The 24,041-nt window shown below is 44.2% G+C and overlaps 1 protein-coding gene across 1 annotated transcript in view; it reads right to left on the bottom strand.

The window, feature by feature from the left end:
- TSPAN7 (tetraspanin 7) overlaps positions 1-23,342 on the bottom strand; it is a 99,108-nt gene extending 75,766 nt beyond the window's left edge. The window contains exon 1 of the mRNA XM_071750907.1: positions 22,967-23,342. Coding sequence (XP_071607008.1) covers positions 22,967-23,047 — 81 coding nt within the window. The 5' untranslated portion in view covers positions 23,048-23,342. The remainder of the gene's footprint in view (positions 1-22,966) is intronic.
- Positions 23,343-24,041: the final 699 nt, after the last annotated feature.

Here is a 24,041-nt window from a genome sequence, read left to right as displayed (position 1 = left end):
CATTGCAAGCAACGGTACATCAGCAGTGGCTTTTTTATGCGAGAGGCAGCTGGCATTTTAAAAATAGACAACTTTCAACTTGATGGGGGTAGCTTACCAGCAGAGGATATTATCCACAAATGCACCATCATTTAAGAGAACAAAGCAGATAAACAAGCAGAGCACAAAGAAAGTTTATTAGTACAAATGTTCTGACACAGTCCCTCTGCTGTCAACACAGGCTTGCCCACCATGAATGCAGCTTCACTATTAGTGTGTCAATATTTTCTATCCTTTACTGTCATCAGAAAAGTCTCTTTGGTTGTGAAGGCAAAGACGTAAAAATGGAAAGAGTGAATTAACGGAAAGAGAGGAGAGGGACTTATGGAGGAGGAAGATAAATGGTAATGGAGAAGAGAAGGACAAAAGCAAACTGATGCTCCACAGCCAGCATGGTCTGCCAAAGATCTAATGATTTGTTCCTATAAACAAAAGAGATACTCTGTCCCCACCAGGCAGCTCATTAATTTCTGAAAGTTATTTTTAAAAATAGGATTATTAGTTACATATTCGGTTTCTAATTCAGCAGAAGAAAAAGAAGTGGGAGAAAATGGCTCTGCAATAGGAACAGGGTGGAAAGTAAGTCCTCTGGAGCCCGTTCAGCCGTACAGCTAAATGGACACATGGGGCCCATGGTCCTCAGGATTACATTAAAGGCCCTACTCCAACAGCATGAGAACCTTTAGCAGCAGCATAGCAAGCAGCCACATGCAAGGGAGCTAATGAAGTGCTTGGCACATTTGGGGTTTTAGTGTTTACATGTACTAACAGCAACCTGACTGACAAAGATGTTGCTGTGGCTGGCTTTGTGGCAAGCCCCCCAGAAGGTGACATAAGTCCTTGCAGTTAGAGATGTTTTCTAAGTATCCTTGATACATGCTCCCTTTCCCTATGCAGCCAGGATATAAAATGTAGCTTTAAAGTACAGTTGCACAAGCACAGGAGGCCTTGTAGTGGGCTCTGCCTGCACATTTAGATTGCTAATGGTCAATGCCATTGGCACCTTCCTTTTTCAGTAGAAGCACTGTGAATCTCAGTGCCACCATGAGCCATAACATCATGAAGCTATTTGGGGAAGGGGCTGCCGGGAGTTTTGCAGCCACCTGACCAGAGGTCTCCACCTTCACACCCTGCCCCGCTCCCTCCTCTCAGCCACTAAAATTCTGCTGCAGTGACCCACCTGCAGATAAAAGGGTTTTATACCATGATGGCATGTTGCCAGACAGCACAGGGACGTCTTCCCCTACCCATTCCCAGGGGTTCTTCCATCCTAACACAATCACCCCCGAAATCTGCTGATCCCTTCCCCCTGTGCGTTCATCCCCTCAAGGAATGGGGTCAGCTGGGCAGCAGCTCCCGACCCTGAGGAACAGGGAACTGAAGCAGGAGTAGAAAGAGATAAGTATCAGCCCCACAGCAAAGCCTACATGCCCAGTGCTGCAGTGTTTGAGAACTACCTGGTATCAGACACACACAGAACAGCCACACTCCCATGGTACCAATATATTGTCCTTCACTGCAAGGATATCAGTCTGCTGCTACTGAGGCAGGCAGCCTTAAAAAAAGTGAAATGTTCCAGAAAGCAGGTGCACAGGGTAATAAAACAGCATACCCTGCCAGCCCCATCTCCTCTTCTATCTGCCTGATTTATTCTATTTTGCCACTTACTTATTTTAATGGCCATTGAATGACTGGCTGGTCGCCTCAAGCATCCATTTCCTTTTGCCCTTACCTTCTCCATTAATTTTTACCTTCTTCCTCTGTAAGTCCCTCTCCTCTCTTCCCATTAATCCACCCTTTCCATTTTTACATCTTTGCCTATACAACCAAATTCTGTCCATTGCTGGTGTCCATTTCACATGGCTAGAAACAGGCAGCTGATGGCACCAACACCCACACTCACTCCAGGCAGGCAAAGCTCTCTGAAGGAAGAAATGCCCAAAGGAAAAAAAAGGACAAACCCATGCCCTAAGGACATTACTTATTATCATGGCCTTAGAGAAACTTCCACAATGGCATTAGGGACATGAGAGACCCCTGATGCAGCCAGTCTCCTTGGTCCCATCCCACATGGAATGGTAAGCAAAGAGCTGCTGCCCCATCACAGCCACCCGGCACCCTGAGACCCACAGCATCGCTGCCTGCCACTGGAGGATAACACACAAATACAACATGACACAACCCTGTGCTTGACTTGTTTTCAAAAGCAGCTTAGCCTTGTCTGTGCACAGGGGAGACATTTGGCCACCACAAACACTGCAGGCAGCCTGCCTGAAGCAGCAGCTCTGGGGAATACCTGGGTGGTGCTACCAACACTCACACAGCAAGCGACTGTTCATGTGCTCACAGGCACACCATACTGTCTGGGGGTGGTTAGCTGAGAATGGCAAGAAAGCTTTTTATGGCTTGTAGCCCAGTTCACACTCCTGACATCTCCATGCATGCTAGTCCTCCATCATATCCCATTGCCTCCTGTGTCAGCATGCACTGCACCAAAGCCGATGCTTTCACATTTTCTAATTTTTCACCTCCTCACTCTTCCCCCTCCCCTTTTTTAATGCAATGCAGCTTTTTTTTTTTTTTCCCTACACACTGCTGAATGTAGGGGAAAAAAAAAAAAAAGCCAATTTATCTCAAGGGCAGAGCAGGGACTTGAGTGAGAGGGTGAGAGAATGAGCCATGCTGCCCAGGGATCTGGTGCTGAGGAGGGCAAGGCAGGCAGCTGTACTGAACATGCACAACAAATAACCACAGCCTCAATAGGAAAGCACTACAGAACCAAAGATACAGCTGGCACAGGATAGATTTAGAATGGTTGTGCCATTAGGTGTTGGTATGAAGCCCTTTTGCCCACCAGCCAGCCTCCTGCCACCCCAGCATGATTCCCCCTCATCTCTGTGTTAGCAGCGTCCAAGACCAGATGCTCCCCAGTACGTAACTCTCCACAAATGCTACACAGGGGCAAAAATCACAGGGAAAGGAGCCTAGGGTGAGTGGCTGGACCCCAGTACTGTGTCACAGTCTAAAAGCCACAGCAGTGCTGGGACTCCTGAGAAGCTGGGGGGAGTTTCAGATACAGGGAGCCAACAGAAGAGAAGGTAGGTTCGCCTAAATCAAACCAAAATCTGACGTTAAATCTTTAAAGTGAGGGGAAAAAATAAAAATAAAAAGGAGAGGGAGCAATGATTTCACCAGGTGCTTATAAACCAAAGCAACAGGGCAGTGCAAAAGCACACTGTGTTTTTAGGATGGTGCATTCCCTGTGGATCAGGTTATAAATTCTCTGCGGCCTCAAGCCAGAGACAGGAGCTGGCAAAATGCAGAGGGGAAAAACCAAAGTCTGGATAGACTGTCCCATTTAAAAGGGCTATGGGAAAGCAGGGAACAAGAGCAAATTCATGTATATACTTGGATACAAGATTGTTGAAGTCTAAAATGCATGATGCAGACTAAAGAAGAGGGCATGAAGTGTCTGGTTTTAAGTGAGAATGTCAACACACTAGCACCATCAGAAACCTGCACTGATGCAGGGAGGCATTGATGGGGACCCCTTAGAAACAAGCAATTTGTCAGCTAGGAAAGAGAGACTGGATCATACCGAAAAGCCCAACCTCAGAAATAGGAGGAGAGTTTAACCCTTCCAGACTGAAGCTCCAGGTCTATAGAAGCAGAGATTTGCCACGGAAGAGGCAACAGTGAGAGGCTGGGGGAGGGTGTGAGGGCAGGCCGAGTTAATTCAGCTCTCCTCCTGCCAAGATATTGCCATGGTGCTCAGGCTGAAGTTGCAGGCATTGAGCTGGGGAGCCTATAGCAAAGCTCAGAGCTTGCCTTAGCAACGTGGTGACCAAAGGTCCCCTTGGTAGCAGTGGCCACCACAAAACCCCAAGAAATCCACTGCCTTTCTGCCAAAGAAGAACGATCCCAAGGCATGGGATTCTCTCTGTAAAGAAACTAAAGAGAACGCTGCCAGGATGTTCAATATTGTCATCGCTGCTGTTATTACTACTTAGGTTAGATGCACATACATAATGACATTTTGTCATTAGGCATTTCAGAACAAACTGTTCACTATTTGTCTGTCTATTCCTGAAGCTGGGAGCCTGAAAGCCACCTACAGCAACCCAGGTGTGCTGTAGAAAAACTGGCAGGTATGTCAGGAACAAAGACATGTAAAAACTTCATTAGTATGGTATTTGTGAGTAACTATGGCCCTTCATAAAGAGCTTCAAAGCAAATGACGATAGAGTTTTTCCTCCAAACTTCTTTTTATGTCATCAGAGATCAAGTTAACTAAATTCTTCCCATTTTTGTAGAGGAGTTATCCTCCATATATAGTTTGGTGGAATGTAAGACATAGTAAAATTTTTTGTCAGGCATCCTCACTTCCATTTGAAATATGCATTCTCAATTCAAAAATCCACAGTGTATTCCTACAACAAGAAGCAAGTGCAAACCTTTACACTTAACAATCATCCTATGGTTTTCCTGCCACTTTTAAAGCCAAGGAAAAAGTTCATGGTACATCGTAACAGACCTCACCAGTGAGCAAGAGAAAAGGCCAGCAATGGATAGTGTTATGACACCGATATTCTCCTTCCTAAGTTGGTAATGAACTGTCTTTTCCTCTAGCAGTACTTGCCGAGCCCACAAAAAAGGAACCTGCCAATTTCTATCTATCTGCAAGGGTGACTTATGAGGTCAAAGTATTATTAGAAAGACCTTTTTGCTTGTCAGCTTGTGACACACAGATCTTTGAAAAGAAAAGAAAGTTACTACATTTAAACTCCGGTGTGAAGTTCTGGGAGGAAGGTGGTCATTAAATTCAGAATCTGTGTAAGCAATACAGCCCTTTCCCTCATTTCTTAGTTAACTTCTCATGCTTATCAGGAAGAGGTTACATATATAATCAGCAAGTGCATAAGCAGCAGCCAAACTAGTAGATGGCACAACAGAGAAGCACACAGAGAAGCACCTTCCTTCTCATCATCCCACTCCTGATCTCCCTGCTGGGAGATCTGACCTAGGCCAAATTAATTTCTTAGTGCCTTTCCATCCCCTCCTTCTTTACCAAGCTGCCAACAAATTACTGAGTCATTTCTCAAGAGCAGAGCTTAAGGAGGGAAGTGCAAGGGAGTTTTAGCATAAATACTTTGATCCTTCAGCAGCTTAGGTACAAAAGCAGGGGGTGGGGGAGAACACAAAGAAATTTAAAACCCTCTGATTTATTAGATAAACTACAGTATTATTTGCTCCTGTGGAGAAAAAGAAAATGCATCTCTCTCTTTTCTCTCTCTCTCTGTGGATACACACACACACACACACATGTATCTATAATGAACAACCCATCTCCCAATCAGCTGAATATCACTTCATCACACTACAGAAGTACTTCACATAGCCTGGGAGGTGCCTTCACAGAAACCAAAAGTTCAAACACTGTGGAGAGTTTAGATGAGGGACGGGTAGGGATGCAACACCATGGAGCAGCTGTACAACCAAAGCCAAGAAAGTCCAATCTGTGCATCCTTGGTCTGCAGCCAGACAGCTCTCCTGGAAAACAGGGAAAAGCCCACCTTTCATAGCATGTAACTTCCATGACCCAGGTAGTACTTAGCACTACTACCCTGTAATAGAAACACAGGTCCAGCTGAGAAACAGACCCACTGCCTTCACAAAGAACTGGGCTTCACAGTCCTGATTCCTTTCAAGTTTGGACCTTCCTTATATTTGAGATGGTTTCTGCTCAACTAAGAGCCAAGCAAGGCATTACTGTCAGCAGGCTGTACCCAGAAATAGAGCTTTGCAGACGTATTGCACAAAGACTACGAAGTTGTCTTGCATTTGGCCAAGATGGAAAAACACCCAAGGCAGATGATGGAGGCTACTTTTCTTCAGACAAAACAACCCTTGAAACGACCTTCCAGCTTCAGGCCAGCAAGGTGAAAAGATGTGGAAAAGACAATTAAGATGGTTGTTTTTGTGACAGCATTGCCCAAGGGACTCACATCATATCAAAGAGGAGTTTTTAGTCCACTGTGAACATAGCCTCTCTGACATTGTAGTGATGAATACACGCAGAAGAGTCTTGCTGGCACAAGCATGCAGGTTTGGGAAGAAAGATGACAGAACAAGAGGTCTTCATGGTGGAATCCTGTGATCACCAGGAAGGGAAATTTCTGAGGCATCTCAGCCCTTCCTTGGAAAGTCAGCAGGAGGCACCATGGTCAGTAGGGTCCTGAAAGCTATTAATTTCTATAAGCTGAAGTGACTATTTTGAGGAAAATTACCTTCTATGGAAGAAAACAAGTTCACACAGAATGGCACAAAGAAGGCTTTAATTGACTTTGAGATCACTTTAATACCAGATGAGGCAAGAGTGGCTTTAAATGGTGGGAATATAATTTCCAAAATAAGAAGTCTTGTGTTAATTTGGCAAGAGACTCCAGATGTACCTCTTCATTTCTTGAATGACCAGAAAAGCTTCTAAGTGAGCCTGTGCAGAATTTGGCTTTACTCTAGACTTAAGCAAATGTGTGTTCATGGGGTAGGGAGAGATGAAGAATTTTCACTACCTTACTTAGTTTGCTCTTCTCTCCCAGGGCAATTCAGAGGCAGTTCTTATGGCTCTTTCATAACACATTGCCAACCTTTTCTGATTATGCTCAACAGACAGATGTCAAGACAGCAGGAACTACTGTCATTGCAGTAATGCAACACCAGGAAAGTTCAACTTTCATAAGCCAAGTTGGAAGATAAATGCTTCCAGGCCAGGCTGAGGAAGAGCCTTGCTCAGCTGCTTAAGGAAAAAGTCTCAACCTGACAAGATCACCTCAGGTCATCTTCTGCATCATTCTCTGGGCACTTGTAATGTGTCTCATCTCCTATGGATTATTATCCCACTGTTGAGAAAAGAAGTCAGAACATTACATCATACCATGGTTGACATAAGTTCTAGTTACCTTACATGAAGCAAGAACTGCTTAGCCTCTGTTCATCCAAGGGGAAGGAAAAAGGATTTAAGTTTAAAACTGTGGCAGGGGAAGATCTGAATGAAAAATTATCTTCTAAAGTGGATTTGAATGGGAAACTCCTAGGACAAAATAAAAAAATTAAAATAATTCACTAGGTGAATATTTTCCCATGTCTGGAAGGGCATTTTTCAGTAAGAAGTTTCTTCTATTTTTATTTATGTGAAAAAGGAGTTTCCTGCCTCCCATAAATATCTTTTCTCAGTATCAAGAGAAGACATATTAATATATACCCCAAGAGCTGGATGGACTGCCTGATCTGCCAAATCACAATCACACAGACACATCTAGGCTCTCTTGGCCTTTGCCTCCTGGTACCTTGACAAACATACAAAGCAAAGATGTAATTTCAGTGGCTGTGGCTAAGCCTTAGCCACCTGAACAGGATCAAAGATTTACCTCCATTGACTGTGTTCAAGAACACAGAATCACAGAAAGTTAACGGGTTGGAAGGGACCTCAAGAGATCATTGAGTCCAACCCCCCCTGCCAGAGCAGGGTCACCTACAGGAGGTAACACAGGAATGCATCCAGGTGGGCTCTGAATGTCTCCAGAGAAGGAGATTCTACAACCTCACTGGGCAGTCACTCTCGGGCTAAAATAGCTTTTTCTTATGTTTACATGGAACCTCCTATGCCCCAACCTGTATCCCTTACCCCTCCCATCTTTGTGGATCTGTGCTGGACTCCTTCAATCAGTTCCTTGTCCTTCAGGGTTCCCTGAGGGGCCCAGAACTGGACACAATATTCCAGATGTGGCTTCACCAGGGCAGAGGGTGAGAAGAACTTCTCTCAACCTACTAACCACCCCACTTCTGATGCACCCCAGGATGCCATTGGCCTTCTTGGCCACAAGGGCACATCGTTGGCTCATGGTCATCCTTCCATCCACCAGCACCCCCAGGTCCCTTTCCCCTGTGCTGCTCTCCAACAGCTCAGTCTCCAACCTGTACTGGTACCTGGGGTTGTTCTTTCACAGATACAAGACTACACTTGTCCTTAAGATCACAGCTTTCTTCATCCATGTTTTTTTTCCCTGCTGCCTTAGAGATGTGCCTACTGCTACAGATGAAAAACCAAGCTGCAGGTGATGTAGAGGATGCTGCCAGCTCAGCGTTAAGAAGAGACAGTCCCAGAACAGAAGCTCTGCAAGGCTTTTTTGACACAACCTCCTCTCCTCTTCATCCTTTTGTCCATCACGGTACCTATGTATTTTAGCACAGGAGTAAAGCTAGGGGAAAGAAAAATGGTCTGAAAACCTGTGACTGATTTTTTTGGGGTTTAGCTCCCTCAGTTTTGCGTTAGTTACTGTATTTCAAGGCCAACCTGTGGCAGCACATGCAAGGAAGCAGGGTTACATAATGGACTGGCTGCTCTCTTTCTTCTGTATGCTTTCTCACATACTACTTTTGATTACAGCATAAGCCAAAGAAAAAAAAAAGAAAAAAACCAACAAAACAAACAAAAAACCCCAAAACAAAAACAAAAAAATCCCCACAAAAACCCAAAAAACGAAAAAACAAAACAAAACAAAAAACCAGGGAGAAACCAGCAAGCACAGCAATTTTATCTAAGAAGGGGTATAATTTCAGTATTCTTGATAGAGCCCAACATGAACCACATTGATATTTAGATATGCCAAGACTTGGAATAAAGAATACCAAAAATCAGATTTTCAGAATTCCAGTGCCAGCTGTGCTCCCTCCTGGGAAACATTCATGATGCAATCCAAAACACAAATGTAGATAACGCTGGCTCCTGCCCCTATGATCCTTCCTGTACTATCTAGCATGGGCCATCTGTTACTGCTTAGCAGGCAACCTCACTAGATGCTAGATTGGTTCTACTTGCATGAAAAGGATGAAATAAACTGTCAGCAAAAATGCCATTAATAAGCTTTTCCTAAGAAACTCATAATTTACTATTTGAAATCTGTAATTTAAAATGCACCAAATATGGTGATAAAAGACACCAAAGCATGAACTAAGGCATAGACGAGTCTCTGTCTCTACATGATACCATATGGAGAAGTGGGAAACATTGATCACACTGTAGTTTACCTGAAAAGTTTCTTTTTCAGACATCAAGGTCCAGGAATACCAGAGCAATTAATGAGATTTTTCTAATTAATAACTTTTTGCTGAGTCGCTGATGAGCCCTTTTTCTTCTTGCTAACCAGATCATACAAGAGGATAAAAACAAAAAAGTAACTGCCTGCCTAACTTCTTTTATCAGGGAAACACTGGGGCACGGGAGATGGCAAAGACCTAAAGAACAAGCTACAGAATGGGCTCCAAGCCTGAACAAAGTCCCTTCTTCTTGAAGAAGCCCCTCAAATTAAGTGCTTCCTCTGAACAATAACTGAATTGAAACACTCATCCTCACAACCTGTATTAGCCTTAAATAGTAGCTTGGGAAGCCCATTCTGCCTTTCCCAGAACAATTCGGACCCAACCAGGAGGTGCTAATGCACTTTCCCTTTCTCCTGGGAGCTGCCATCCCCACCTGGACTGTACTTCATAGCTTTTTGATTTAAATTTAGCAAAGAAAAGTGCTAATAAATAAGTCTTCAAAGCTGTCAATCCACAAGTAAATTTAAGATAAATCCTTCTTTAGCCAAGAAGTCAGTCCAATTCCTAGGACCAGTTGAGTCTCACTCAAAATATCTGGCAGAATCCACAAATCACCAAATTCTGCATACTGGTCTTTAGCCAGAGCTCCATGTTAGCAAAACCCTTCTCTGTGTCTTCATGTCCACAGCAAAGTAAACAAACTAGGCTTGTTCTGGAGGAAAACATTTAACCTTGATCCTGGTTGCCACACTTGGTACATACCACAGAGATAACAGATCACTGACACTTGGCACAAAGAGGATGAGAACATTCTTAAGCAGGCACACTGAGTTTTCTTCCCTCAAGCTAAGTATGGCAACATACCTTGAAAGCCAAAGGATCTTTCAAAATAGAGGTGGATACCCACATAGAGAAATGTACACTTTCTTCCTTGAAGGAAAACCACCCCCTCTGTGGCTTGAATGAGGGGAAATCACCTTCTCCCCACAAAAGGGCTTGACTTTCCATGCAGTCAGGAAAGTTGACAGAATCATGTCCAGCTTCCTGGTGGAAGCCCGCTCACAAGGGGACCTGCTGGCTCTCCCAACATACTGGGCTACCTAAAATTCCTTTTTCAGTGCATTTTGTATAGAACTTCAGAACAAAGAAGCATATCAGACTGCCAGTTTCATAGTTCAGATGCAGCTGCTCCATCCAACCGTCTCTTTCCACAAGCAGCATCCATTAGACTTCTCAGAAATATTCCCATACTCTACAAGCTAATTTAACAGCAGGTAAAATGCAATTTTTATTTCAGCTTGCTATTCCTGCAGTTGAAATAAGATGTCAAAATGAGTGCTACAATGTAACCATTATTCCAGCCAGGGACTTAGAACAACCGATTCACAGCTGTGCCAAATTTGACCAAACTGTTCCTCAGACATCTTGCTTGACTTGTGCCAGTGTCTTGTCTACAGCATAGCCATGCCAATTATTATGTTTTAAGGACTACCACTGAAAAATAAACCCAAATATTTAGTTTACCTGTCATCACACAATGCTTCTTAAGAGGAACAGTATTTGAAGAAGAGAGAAAACGTAATACACAACTGTCAGTGCTGTAAAAAAGCTCAGCTTATCTACATACAGGCAGCAGCCAAGGCTTCATTTTTGTGTGTGTATTTAATCCAAACAACATGCACCCTGCCAGGCTCTCTGATGCTGGCCATAATACTCAGCATTTATCTATCCACCAGCTGAGTCTCATGTGACCCCGTAGTTCACTGTCTTATCAACACATCTACAGATCAAATATTTTGTATTTTTTAGTTTAGGCTTTGTTTTTACGGAAGATGCTAAATTTTATATGCAATTCCACCTATTTGGGGGTCTATCTAAGCTTCCATGGAAACACCACGCTGGAGGACTAACGTGAAATGAGATTGTGATGAAAAATCAAAGGCCAACCAAAGCAAGTCTAGAGACAGGAGGCAGAACTTAACAAGTCCCCCATCTTGATAGAGGATGGAAAAAAAGCTTTATTCTGCTGAGATATCCCACACCACAATGAGTGATAAACCTGTCCAATCCCAGCTCTATGGGGATTCTGTGGGATGCAAGCCAGAATAACCTTTTGTCACCAAACCTGAAATTAAGCACAGACAAGTTTCAGGAACAATCTGCTGACTGCATAGATCAGTCTGGTCATATACGGTTCCCACTGATTTTAAACAGAGAAAGATGACTTCACAAGATACTTTGTACATTTCATACCGACAAAGCCCACTCCACCCACATGTACATTAAATCACCTTGGTTGATTTAATTCTTCTTACCAGCATTACATTAATATATGACATAGAGAAAATGTTTTCAGAAGGGAGATGTTCCTCAAGTTCTGTGTTCAGTTTTGGGTCCCTCACTACAACAAAGAGCAACAAAGATGGTGAAGGGTCTGGAGCACAAGTCTTACAAGGAGCAGCTGAGGGAACAGGGGTTGCTTATTCTGGAGAAGAGGAGGCTGAGGGGAGACCTCCTTCTCACTGTCTACAACTGCCTGAAAGGATGCTGTAGCAAGGTGGTGGTCAGTCTCTTCTACTTACTAACAAGAGACAGAACCAGAGATGTGGCCTTAAGCTGTGCCAAAGGAGGTTTAGATCGGCTATTAGGAAAGAATTATACATAGAAAAGGTTGTCAGGCATTGGAACAGACTGCCCAGGGAAGTGGTTGAGTCACCATCCTGGAGATATTTAAAGACATAGATGTGGTGGTTAGGGACATGGCTTAGTGGTGGACTTGGTAGAGCTGGATTAACAATTGGACTTGGTGATCTCAGAAGTCTTTTCCAACCTAAACGTTGATTCTATGTTACTCCCACACAGACTCAATCTTGGGTGCAGAATTGATTGGCTGGTGAGTGACACTAGAAGAAAAACTGGTTAACCATCTGCTTCTCACTGATGAGGTTGCTCTTATTTTCATATCATTAATAGTTTGATTGATTGATTGATTGATTGCCTAAAAGAAAAGATTTAGCATGAAATTCTTCTTGATATCCTTCAGATTTACAGGTCTGCCATCTTATGCATTTTACATATTCGATGGTGCTGGAAAAAATAGGAAGTTATTTTCTTCTATTGCCTGGCATGAAACTTTAAAGCCAAGCACTTGATGAAATTAAAAGAATAAATTAAATGGTTATGGCTCAGTTATATTCTTGATTTGAGGATTGCACTGCTCAAGGAAACAGCCCTATGCCTTGCTTTAATACTGGCTATTCTTAAGGGTACAGGGATTAATCCTGTCTGGTCCCTTGGCAATCTGAGGTCAGCGAGCAAGGGGGAGAGAACACTTTGAATCTGATACTTCTGTTAAAAAATAGCTATGGTGCAGTATGTTCAGGTTTCTGTACAACAGGGACAGTGTCTGTCTGGTGTTAAAGAGCACTCGTTTCCCTGCATAAGTATTACATGTGTATCATGCCAGCTCACAGAAACTGAGGTGACTTTTCCATATAATTTTGAACAATTTCACTAGCTGAAAATTCTCTCTCCCACAGATGTACCTATTTTAAGCACAACCACCTTTCACGTCAGAAAGCAAATAGCTGTTGCTTACAAAACACAAAACGCCTGCAAGTGGGAGGTTTTATTTTTGTTGCTGGTTTCATTTTAAAGCAACGCAACTGCGGGATGAAATAGTCAGTTTATTACCACACTGGTTGGTCCAGCACATCTCCTGCAGCTTGTAATTTCACAGGAGAGGGAGCACACTGAGGCAGCTCCACACACACGCACTCATCCCATGGCAGAACCCGACAGAGCTTTGGCTCCAGCTGGGCAGATGCTGGCTGACCCCCAGCTGTGGCAGTGACCACCTCGGTGGGGCAAGGACCCGTGGTCCTGCCTTACCTCAACGGTGAGTGTTCCACTAAACACAGCCAAAGGTGGGTGGGCTCAGTGCCATGCAGAGGGATGGAGGGTACTCTTCCATGCTGGAAGGATGCTGAGAGAAAGCATCACTTTGAAGGCCAAAGATTTAAAAAGGAGTATTTTTCTGTAAGAAAGTATTTGCCTACGAGGCCATGAGCAAAAGCAATACTTGCCCCATCCTGACAGCAAGAGTTTTGTACAAGTACTGGAAGCTGCTCAAAGATCCCCCACATACTCAGGAGATACAGCAAGGTCTTGCCTGTATGCTTCCCCAGTCTTACCTGCCGTAAGAAAAACAACCCCACAAACTATATTTTTTTTCTTTTTGAAAGGTGTGACCTTCTGTTCACAAATCACCATCCAGTCCCTTTGCATGATCACTTGCTTTATGAAAACAGGCAGCAAGGAATACACTGGGGCTTGGCTTGTATGTTTCAAGAAATAATACTGAAATACCCCTGATGGCCACCTGCCCTACATCTTGAGGTCCTGATTCTTTCTCCAGGAGTTTTGAAATTGCACTTGCATGAAAAAAAATAACCCTAAAGTCTGCAGGTAATGCCTAGATGATCTGCAAATTATTCTGGGACAGGAAAGACTATTTTAACCTTCTAGGTAATTTGATCTGTGGAATTTAACTCCGCGGTTTTTCCTAAAGTACGCTGGAAAGAGAAACTTAGTCCCAGATAATACGCACACTGATCTCAACATTAGCTACCAACTGCAAATTGGATCTGCTTCCACTGACTCAAAGACACAGCTATACAAAAAAGCAGCTCTGACATACTTACCAGTGACCTGTAAACCAAGAGAAAAGCTAAAAAAAAAAATCTCTCTAAACACTCAATAATATCAGCTGCTGGTTCCCTATAAGACATTATTTTGCAGGTGAACTGAATCATGCTCTGTCTGCAATCAGAGCACACCACAGAGCATGAAGCCCTATATCCAGCACAGGGCAGCTGCACCAGTAAATATGATCCTAGCAATGAGATGCAGCCACCAGGGAGAACATAGAGGTACTGAACGTGGCCCCTTTGGTATTTCTGTTTCCTCTTTGTTTCCAAAGGGAAACATGCACTCAGTTCTGTTCTATTTCCAAGCCTAATTAGAGACAGTTAGGTGTTAACTACTATTAAAGTGAACTGCATACAGGAGGATTGAGTCTCCATCTTCAGTTAATACATACCTGAAAAATGTAATCTCTTAACCTATTCTTGCAAGAATAAAAGCCACAATTTTCCCGAGAGATTTCTAGTGTTTTGCTTGTCTTTTGATTCAGTGGTGGCAACAGCAAGTTGTGATGAAAATTCCTTGTCCAGGAGACTATTAGGCAACACAAGAGAAATCATGGGACCTTCCCCTATCCCCTTCACCAGAAGAAATGTGCAGCAATCCTCCATCTCAAGTAGCTTTTGCAATTGATCTGCAGGTGTTCCCATAAACTTTAAACAATGTCCTTCACATTTGCTTTGGTCAGGTCAGAGTAGAGCATTTCCAGAGCCCCAGGCAAGCTGCACACCGTCATGCACCTTTGTGTTATCTTCTGACATGGAAAAAAATCCCAGTCCAGGCATTTATCCTTGCAGGCAGCATGGACTCACAGACCCCAGGTTCCCCATCTCAGCTACCAACTTTCAACTCTGGCTCCAAGCCCCAGATGCAACTTGGAAACAAACAGACTTTACAGATCTTCAATAGGGCAAGCCTTGGTTCTGCCTAATTGGACTGATTCAATACATGCTATGACACAACCCACGATGTCAATAGCTGGCCTCAGTTTCAAGTCCAGCTACAAAAAAGAATCTTGATAGTACTTTGATATGTTCAGGAAATCCACAGTTCTTTGAAAGCTTTATTTTCTAGGATTTCCCAAATCACCGGCAGTTTCTGTCCCTAAAAAGACTACCTCGATCAAAAATTTCAGGTTTTAATATAGCTCCCATTTATTTTTAGAAACATAAAAAATGAGCACTTTTTCATACTTGGTTGCCAAAAATCACGCAAGGAATTCTCTAAACACTTTGAAGTTGTTGCCAAATGGAGGCCAACCCATCAGAAACCCCATCCAAATGATAAATCTTTTAAAAACTCACCAAAGTATTAAATCAGCATGGTCTAGCTGAAACTTCAATTGCAGGGAATGTACTTAGGTCCTTGGAATAAGAATTATTTCTTGTGTGCTGGGGGTGAGCCGCAAACGTACTTCACTAATGGTATTCAGCACATTTTTTACTGCTCCCATGGACTATATTCTCTGAAGCAGTATCTGTCATCTGGTCAGGAACAAGATCCTGAAGAACTTGTTGGCTTCAGTGATAAATTCAATCCAGGGGCATCAGCAAGGCTGAGCTGCTCATTTCTTTTCAAAAGCATCGGGGGACTGTGTGATTATAAGGGTCAGAGGGAAATAACATGTGTTCCTCTTCCTAGGATGTTTACAAGGTTTCATCCTCCCCTCCTTCTCCATTGCATTGCATAAGCATGCCAACTTTTTCCTCACGTCTGCTTCCAAGATCCCAAGACTTTGCCACCACCTCATTTTCCACACCACCCTGTTCTACTAGAAAAGAAAGTCTTTTAAAAAAAAGACCTTCTCAAATAGAAAAAAAAAAAAAAAAAATTCAGCCTGATCCACCCAAAGCCTCATGCAGCCAAAACCAAACCCAACCTTTTCTCAAAGCTGACAGCAAATCACTCCCAGAAAGAAATTGTGACAAAACACTGTTTCAGCCTTCTACCCAGCATGGGGTGCTCTGCAGAGTCCTCCTGCCTTGTGATGCATCCAGCCTGGGCTCCAGGACAGGGTCACTGGGGGCACTGCTCAGGGACCAGCCACCACCTGAACTCATCACAGCAATTCAAGGAGATGAAGACAGCAAAGAGTGGAGTGGGAAAGGTGGCTGCTTGCTTTTTTTAAGGATTTTAGCCCTGTACCCAGAACTAGGAAGATGGAAAAAAAAAAAAATCTGGAAAACATTTTGCAAAACACTACATGGAAATTACAGCAAAATTAATATTAACAGAATAATTTCCATTCTGTTATTACAGCTCCTAAAAATTCTGTGGCCTACTCCCAGAGCTCAAAAAATCAGCTCAGCTATGAAACAATGATAATCCAGTTTCAGAGCCTGATGAGTTTCAGAGTCCCTTTGGTAAAAGAGAAATTTAAATGCTTTCCTCTCATAAGCCAGAACTGCTATAAAGACAGAAAATATAAGCCATCTGCCATAAGATGGAAAGGGGCCTGCTCTACTGATCTAAAGATCTGTTCTCTGAGAGATGATTAAATGCTGATTAATAGTGATGACCCTAAAGAAATAACATTATGCAAACAAAAATGGTCTTACAGGAACTGTCATCGGCTCCATATAGTCAACTCTGAAGTCTTGTATTTCATTCTAAAGATTCAGTCACCCAGGTCTGCAAGACAATGAGGTCAACAGGATTTTCACCTGCCAATTTGCAGAACAGGATGCAGAACAGGCTCAGTGCGACAGAACACCAGCACTTCTGCAACGAGTATCACCAGATTGAAAAAGCACCTGAAAGACTGAAGGAATTTCTGCAAGCTCAAATGCATAAAGAGCCTTTTTAGATATCCATCTATTAGCTCATTGGCACATGTATTTGTAGGACAGCTGCAATGATCGAAGAAGCAATGATAAAACTACAGAGATGGAGACAGTACCAGGTAACCCAATTTACTTCTCTCACAGCACAGGGAATTGATAAACAGTCTCATAATCAGAGGCAGAACCATATTTTTTGAACCATTTTAAATTCCCTTGGTTTACCTATGATAATTTTCTCCATTTCCTTGACAAGCAAAGCTGGTATGAACCAGCATGCAAGAAAAAGGGCTCTACTGCCTTTTTTATGGAAAAGACCTCCCCAGCACCCTTCCCTAGAACTTGCATTTAGACTGTTTAGGCCATACAACACATTGTTTAGAGAAGGTGTGAACACTAAACACAAAAGCATTTACTACACACCCAGCAGTACTCCAGCACACCCCTACCCCATCACCTGTGAAAGAGCAAGGATTTCTGCCAACACTTACGACTTCATCCCATGCCCACTCAAATATAACTGAAACGCTTCAAGTCACCCACTGTGGCTCTTTGCCAGCCCAAACTGACCTGTTAAGGTGAAACAGATACCAATCCCAAACTAGAGAACTGTCCAGATACAAACTCCAAGGTCAAGGTGTAGCAGGTACCCCGTCAAGACGTAAGCATAGTTACAAGAACAGCCAGAAAAGGAGCATTTAACCAACAGAGAGATCAATTACTCCTTTAAACGAGGTGTGCAGTGCTAATTTGTACCACCCACACACAACACTCAGAACATGGATGGGAATCATCAATGCCCATTCAATGCCACACCAACTTGCCAACACCTCTGCTCCAAAATACTCAAGCCAACTACACTTGAAAAACCCAATTCGCTTCCAAGGAGGAGAACAGAGTGAGACCCTCCTGGTGTCTGAAGGCACAACTGATGCCACACAGCAGCTTTCCAGAGGGACCCCAGGGGACAGGCAGGGACTGCCCCTGCCTCTCTTCCCAGCAGTCCTGCCAGAATAGCTCCAGCACCAGCCAAGTCAGGTTAAGCACCCCAATAGGGAACTTAGAAAGCTGACTCTGGAGGTATGTTGTTACAACACCATCTAGACCTTCTGTTTTTTAAAATCCAGTTATTTATTTAGCCACCAGAATTCACCTTGGGCTACACTCAAAAGAAAACACCACTATCTTTAATCTTTCATGTGTGTCATTATGAGGACAGACCAGGAAACAACTGACTTAAGGAGGCAACTGCATGAGGTTGGTGCCTGGAAAATGAAGCACCTAAGATCCATCACAGTGAGGCTGCTGTGCATTTTTGAGGGTGTAGTTTTTCTGGATTTTGGGTAACTGTGTACAAATAATAAAATCTCTTTCTAAAAAATGGCAGTGATGACATAGCAGACAACGGACTACCATAAGATTGAGCAGTCTAAGCCATGTGGGAAAGTTAAAACATTTCCCAAAAATATCTTTAAAACTGTGTGCTAGCATTTTAAAAATTAAAAGGAAAAAAAAACCAACATGGTAAGAGGTGAGAGACCAGACATCTGCAGAAACCAATGCAGAAGCACTGGAAATAAGTTGTGGGGAAAAAAACAGCAATTTCAGCAACCCAGCTGGACATTCAGAGCCAAGATGAATAATGCCCCTAGTAACTCAAAAGGAACACGCAAATTTAATCCTATATTATAATGTATGGCTCAAATGGCTACATTTGAAGATGTCAGCAGTTCAGCCATAAATCTGGGTTACAGAGCTGGCCATCCCCCTTGCTCTTTATCTTGGGCATTTCCCAGAAAACACTTTTGTGAACTCCCCAAGTGGTGGGCAAATCTCACCTGGGCTGTACTGCTATGGCATGAGGACCAGAAGCCACCCACCCCACCACTGCAGTCCCACCCAGCCCTCTCCTCATCTCCCCCCAACCCCAACATCCTTTTCAGGGAAGCCTGGGAGAAAAGAGAGATGAGGGGGCTGCTTCTCCAAAGCAGACATTGCCTATCCCCACATGCCTGGTCCTTCACGGAGGCATCTTCTGACCACCTTGCCCCTCCACGCTGGTGACACTGCATTCCCACAGCCACCAGCAGAACTGGCTAAAAGAAGTTAAATGATATGAAAAAACCCAATTTCAAACAACCTTAGAATCACGGCACTGGCTCTGCCCTCACACCCAAGTAACACTTACCTGTCCCAGTTGTCCCAATACATTCTGGTGTCCCCTGCCACCTGCTAGCCTCTGAGGGGTTGTACCAGGGTGCACAGGTCCATTTTCTACGTGATAAATACTTGGAAAAACCAAACTACTACTGTTGCAAATAAGTATCCTAGTTCTGGTTTTATCACATAACAAAAGATAAGATTAGTTCTAAGAACCTAATTTAGAATCCAAAGCAGATGTCTTGGTCCAAAGATGCTGTTCAGATCCATGAACCACCTTGGAAAAATATCTGAATGGAAGCTCAATTTATATGCTTTTATTACATTAATTCACAGCACGAAACCCCCAAACCAGACGGACAGTACACACAAAGCACTCAATCAAGTGCCAAGTGTCTCACAGTGCCTAAAATCAGGAGCTAATCACTTTGCTATTGTGCCTGTTTCAGGCAACAAGCCTTCCATCATCATGGAAGATGAAACCCATTTTCTGCAATCCTATATCTTTAAGGAGTGGTGCATAGACCCTTAAAGCTCTCTCCCAAAACGCATTCAGGCAAACTGTTAATTTAATAACAAAATATTTTTCAAAGCCTACAATGAAATATTTAATATATATACATTTTAAAGCATAAGATCACTTAAGAACTGGGCAAGTATTAGGTACTGAGAGATGCTCAAGTGTTTCAAACCCCTATAAAAAATCCACTTTGAATTCTAATCCAAAATTCATCTTCCCCTAAAAACAAGACAGGTTACAGCTCTGATTTCTATGTAAGCAATTTATGATATCCAAAAGGAAAAAAAAAAATACAAATAGCTAACAGCCAAGCAGTGCTTTTATTGCCTGTTTTTAATCTTCTAGTTCTGAACGAGATGCATTCAACACAGAATTCTGATTAGGAAAAAAATAGCTGATGAATTTTTTATTACTATGCCCCTTAAGGACCAAACATGGTAACCCTAGGCATTTAATATGTACTATGAATAACAATACACACGAGCACATAAAAAGCTTGTTACCTCTGTTTATGGAATTTTTTTATCATGTTGATACATTTAAGGAAAGAAGTTGGGAAGCAGAGGGAGGAGAGGAAGCTACCAAAATAAAAAATGCCATTAAGTAAGACCTATCTGGAAAGGAACTAGCTACGCAGTATAAAATTTGAATGAACCATGTCTCTTCATTACCACCCTGCAGCTCCCATGTAGTCAGTGGAGCCTCATTTAGTGCTTATGCTAAAATCCTTCATCTGCGTATGTCTCATCCATTGATACAAATGCGTTCATACTTAACTCTGAGAAATAATCATTCATGATTGGAATGTTCTGCGCAGATAGATTTTTTTTTCTTTTTTACAAATAATGTAAACACTGTGAAGTCCTTCTGGAGGTTTCAGAACAGCTCAGAGGATTCAAAGAACCATCTTCTCTCCCTGTTCTCTCACATCACAATCTATTACCACCTGGCCAGATAACTAAAGGGTTTCTACCACATACCTCCCCATCACAGGACCACTTTCCTCCCTGTGTTATACTGCATCTCCATCCCTGCAGCTAGGAAAAAAGGTACAAACTGCAGCTAAGCAACACAGGGCTTTCTCCTTCAGAAATCAGAGCGCAACCTCTCAAAAAAATGTGGGAAAGACGTCAGAATAAAATTCTACAAACCAGCTATTTGTGGTACTGGCATGGTTTCCTTCTGGTATTTAGGTAAGTCACAAGCAATATATTTTAAAAATAATTACTCCTATTGAATATTTTCCATATTTTCAGCTCTGAGAATTTGCAAGGACTGAATATGAGCTACACTGACTGAAACCAGCAGCTTGAGAGAGTATAAAGAGCATCCCAGAAAATAATGGAGGGGAGTTGAGACAACTCTACTCATCCCTCAGCTCTCAAATTTTCCTGTATAAAGAAAATGAGGTTAGAGCCAGAACACACCATCTTTCTTCTATACGTAGTCTTGCTCCAATTTCTACTAAATGGACTGATTCAAAGCCCAGAAAAGGGCAAAAAAAGTGAACTAGCTTTGGCTCTGTGCTAAAAGGAAAAAAAAAAACCAAACAAACCCTGATGAAAACTTAGGGTCTTCTGTCACTCTGAACCTTTACCAAGCCCTTTGTTACCTTCTCCCATTGAGATCTGCCTAGGTTTCCCTAAGCTGGTGGATTGGGAAACCAGATGCAACTGCAAGCATGATGGAAAAGAAATTTGTTCTTTTAAGCTCATGATTGCAGGATTCTGCCTCCAATGACTTATTTTCTTCCTCCCTGTCCAGGCTCAAGGAAGAGGACAAAAAAGACAAACACCTGAACAGCTGTCAGGTGTTAGGTAGCTGTAAGAACCACATTAATGAGCCGTGCCCTTGGAGTAAACTGGGACACCCGGGAGCCTGACAGACAGTTCAGAGGAAAAGAATTTGAACTATAGCATCCCACCAGCACAGATGCACTGCTGAAGCCCAAACCAGAACTCAGCTGTGTTATTTACCCTACAAGATCCCAGCTGTCAACCTGGCCTGGCACCACGGCAGCCTACAGCACAAATGCCCTTAGCCAGCTGCTTGGCGCAGAGTACAATTCTCCCTTTTTTAATGAGATTAGCTTTCATGAAATGTGCCAGGTCGACAGGCATGCCAGTTTAAGTCCTCTGTTTATTCAAGCGACAGCGGTCACTTTTAAAAAGATGTGATTTGAAAAAATACCAGGAATTCACCAGAGCTCCTGCAGTTGCTCATTAATCACAGGAAGAAGAGGGGTTTCTTCTAGATCCACTGAGAACAGAGCACTGAAAAGGATGAACCCTTCAACTATGGCAAGTGTATAAACTTAGCAACCTACCTCCTTAAGACTAGTGTGAAGGATCTACTTGCCAACAATTAAAAAAACCACATCAGATGATTCCAGCTTCCTATCCATTTCAGCCACCAGACACACTTGCTGTGGCTACCACCAAAATTCTTAAAAAAGGAGGGGGTATATTCAGTGCTGGAGGTGGGGGGGTCAGTAATGCAGAGGTACTGCTGTAAATATGGACTAGCAAAATGACTTCATTATTTTTTGGTTTCTTAAACAAAAAAGCCTACGATGCTAAAATTGAAACAGGAAGTCTTACATTTGCTATAAAGATATAAAACATGTTTGCGTGAATAAGGAGTTTAGAATTCTGCATTTTAAGCAGAATGGTGAAAATCTGAGTTTCACAGGCACTTTTCACAGCATAAAGCTATCAAGATGGTAAACATACAGTCAGCTAGGAATTAACAAATTCGCTTCGGTGTATTGTACCAGATTACAGTCGCTGCCAGTACACAGTGGAGCCATTATCAAATGTTGTCACCACGAACATTAAAAGGTCTTCAACCTACAGATCGCCACCACAACGCGATGCTCCCGTCAGGGATCTGCTGAGTAACAACAGGCCAGGACGCTGCGGAAACCCTTCAGCCCCCGGGGTCGCCTAAAAAACCTGGCTCCCCCCAAGTCAATCGCTGCAACTCAATTAATGTATCTGGGTCAGAAAAATGGTTTACGGGAGCCTGAGCCAGGGTTACGAAACGATGCGCGGCCGATATAGCGGGTGGGGGTCGGTGCGCCCAGGTAAGAGCACCTTGGGGGGGGGGGGGAAGGGATGGGGTGAGGGGTGGTCTCGGGCAGGGGGCATGGAGGCGGCAGCCGGCCAGGCCCCGCGGCAGGACGGGGATGCGGTAGGCAGCGGGGCCGCCTCGCAGCCCCCCCTCAGCGGTCCAGCCGATCAGGGAGGGGAGGGGGGCGGTCATGGCTCCAGCCGGCGAAGACCCCCGCAACTTTTCCCCGTGGGAGCAAGAAAAGGAAAAAAAAAAAAAAATTAAAAAAAATTATATAGGTGTGTGCGTGTATATATATGTGTGTGTGTATATACATGTGTGAGCTCATATATGTGTGTATATATATATATATATATGTATGAACATATCTATTCCGGCATCCAGAGAGTCACGTCCCCCCACGGCACACCGGTGACATCCCCGCGGAGCCGCGCTCCCCAGCCCCCGCAGCCCGCAGGCGGCCGCCACCGGCCCGGTCGCCCACCCCTCGCCCCCCGCCCTGGGCAGGAGGTGGGGGTCTGCGGCAGCCAAGGGGGTGTCGGACCCTGCCCGGTGGTGGGTGAGCGCCCGCTTCGCGCCGCGCCGGACTCACCCAGAAGACGAAGGAGTAGATGATGAGGAGGGTTTTCAGACACGTTATCACGGGTTTGGTCTCCATTCTCCTCGATGCCATAATACTGAGATCCCGGCTGCGGGCTGGGCGCGGGAGGAGGAGGCGGAGGCGGAGGGGGCGGGCGGGAGGAGGGAGATAGGGAGGGAAGGGAGGCGGAGGGGGGGGAAGGCGGGGGGAGCGGAGCTCAGCTCAGCGCTGGGATCGCCCGGGCCCGGCTCACGGCGCCGCCTGCTGCGCCTCCAGCCCCCGCCGCCAGGGGGCGCCGCCCGCCCGAAACCCCCACCCTGAGGGGCGAGGGGTCGGGGTGGGTGAAGCCTCGGCCCAGGCTCCGCCGCTGCTGCCGCCGCGTATGTTCCGCGGCTAGGAAGTCGCTGAGACTTTTATCTGCCCAGGGTGTGTGTATGTGTGGCCGCGGAACAGTGAGCTCTGCCCCCAGGGTGGGGGACTGAAGAAGCTCGAGGCATTGCAAAGTGAAAGAACCGCCCCCACGCCACCCCCGCACACTCCCCCCCCCCTCCCGCCGGCTGCCCCTCTTGGCTTGTGGAAATGGTCACAGGTATTGCTTGGAAGCCCTCGGGTGGGGCTGGAAAAGCAGAGCTGGACACCCACGTGGTAGAAAATGTCTTTCCGTGCCATGATGAAAATTCGTGTTCATGTTCAGGGTCTGGAGACGGTAGCAAGTGTGAGCACCACAGGTTTGACAGTGCTGTGCTTACAGCCATATAGTACGGGTGAGCCAGGCTGTATCTAAGAGCAAGAGTCCTGCCCCAGACCCATCTGAAGGATCAGAGCTCCTCCAGCTCTGTGTCTCTGACACTGGTCTTTTGGGCAGTCCTACTGGAAGGTGTTGGGTTTGGACAGTCAGATTTCTGAGTGTTACCTTACAAGAACAGGTCCAAGAAGCTAGGGTACTGCTGGAGCCTGGTCCCCAACTTTGGCTTCATGTTAGCCTAGATTCTGAACTTTATCCTAAAATTCATCCCGATATTGGATCCCAGCCTAAACCAATCAGAAACACTGTACTTCTCGATGTCTCTGAGACCCTCTGAGATTC

This window comes from Heliangelus exortis, chromosome 1, assembly GCF_036169615.1.
Source record: "Heliangelus exortis chromosome 1, bHelExo1.hap1, whole genome shotgun sequence".
Taxonomy (NCBI): Eukaryota; Metazoa; Chordata; class Aves; order Apodiformes; family Trochilidae; genus Heliangelus; species Heliangelus exortis.
Note: the sequence above shows the minus strand (reverse complement) of the source record. Positions and strands in the feature narration are given on the sequence as shown.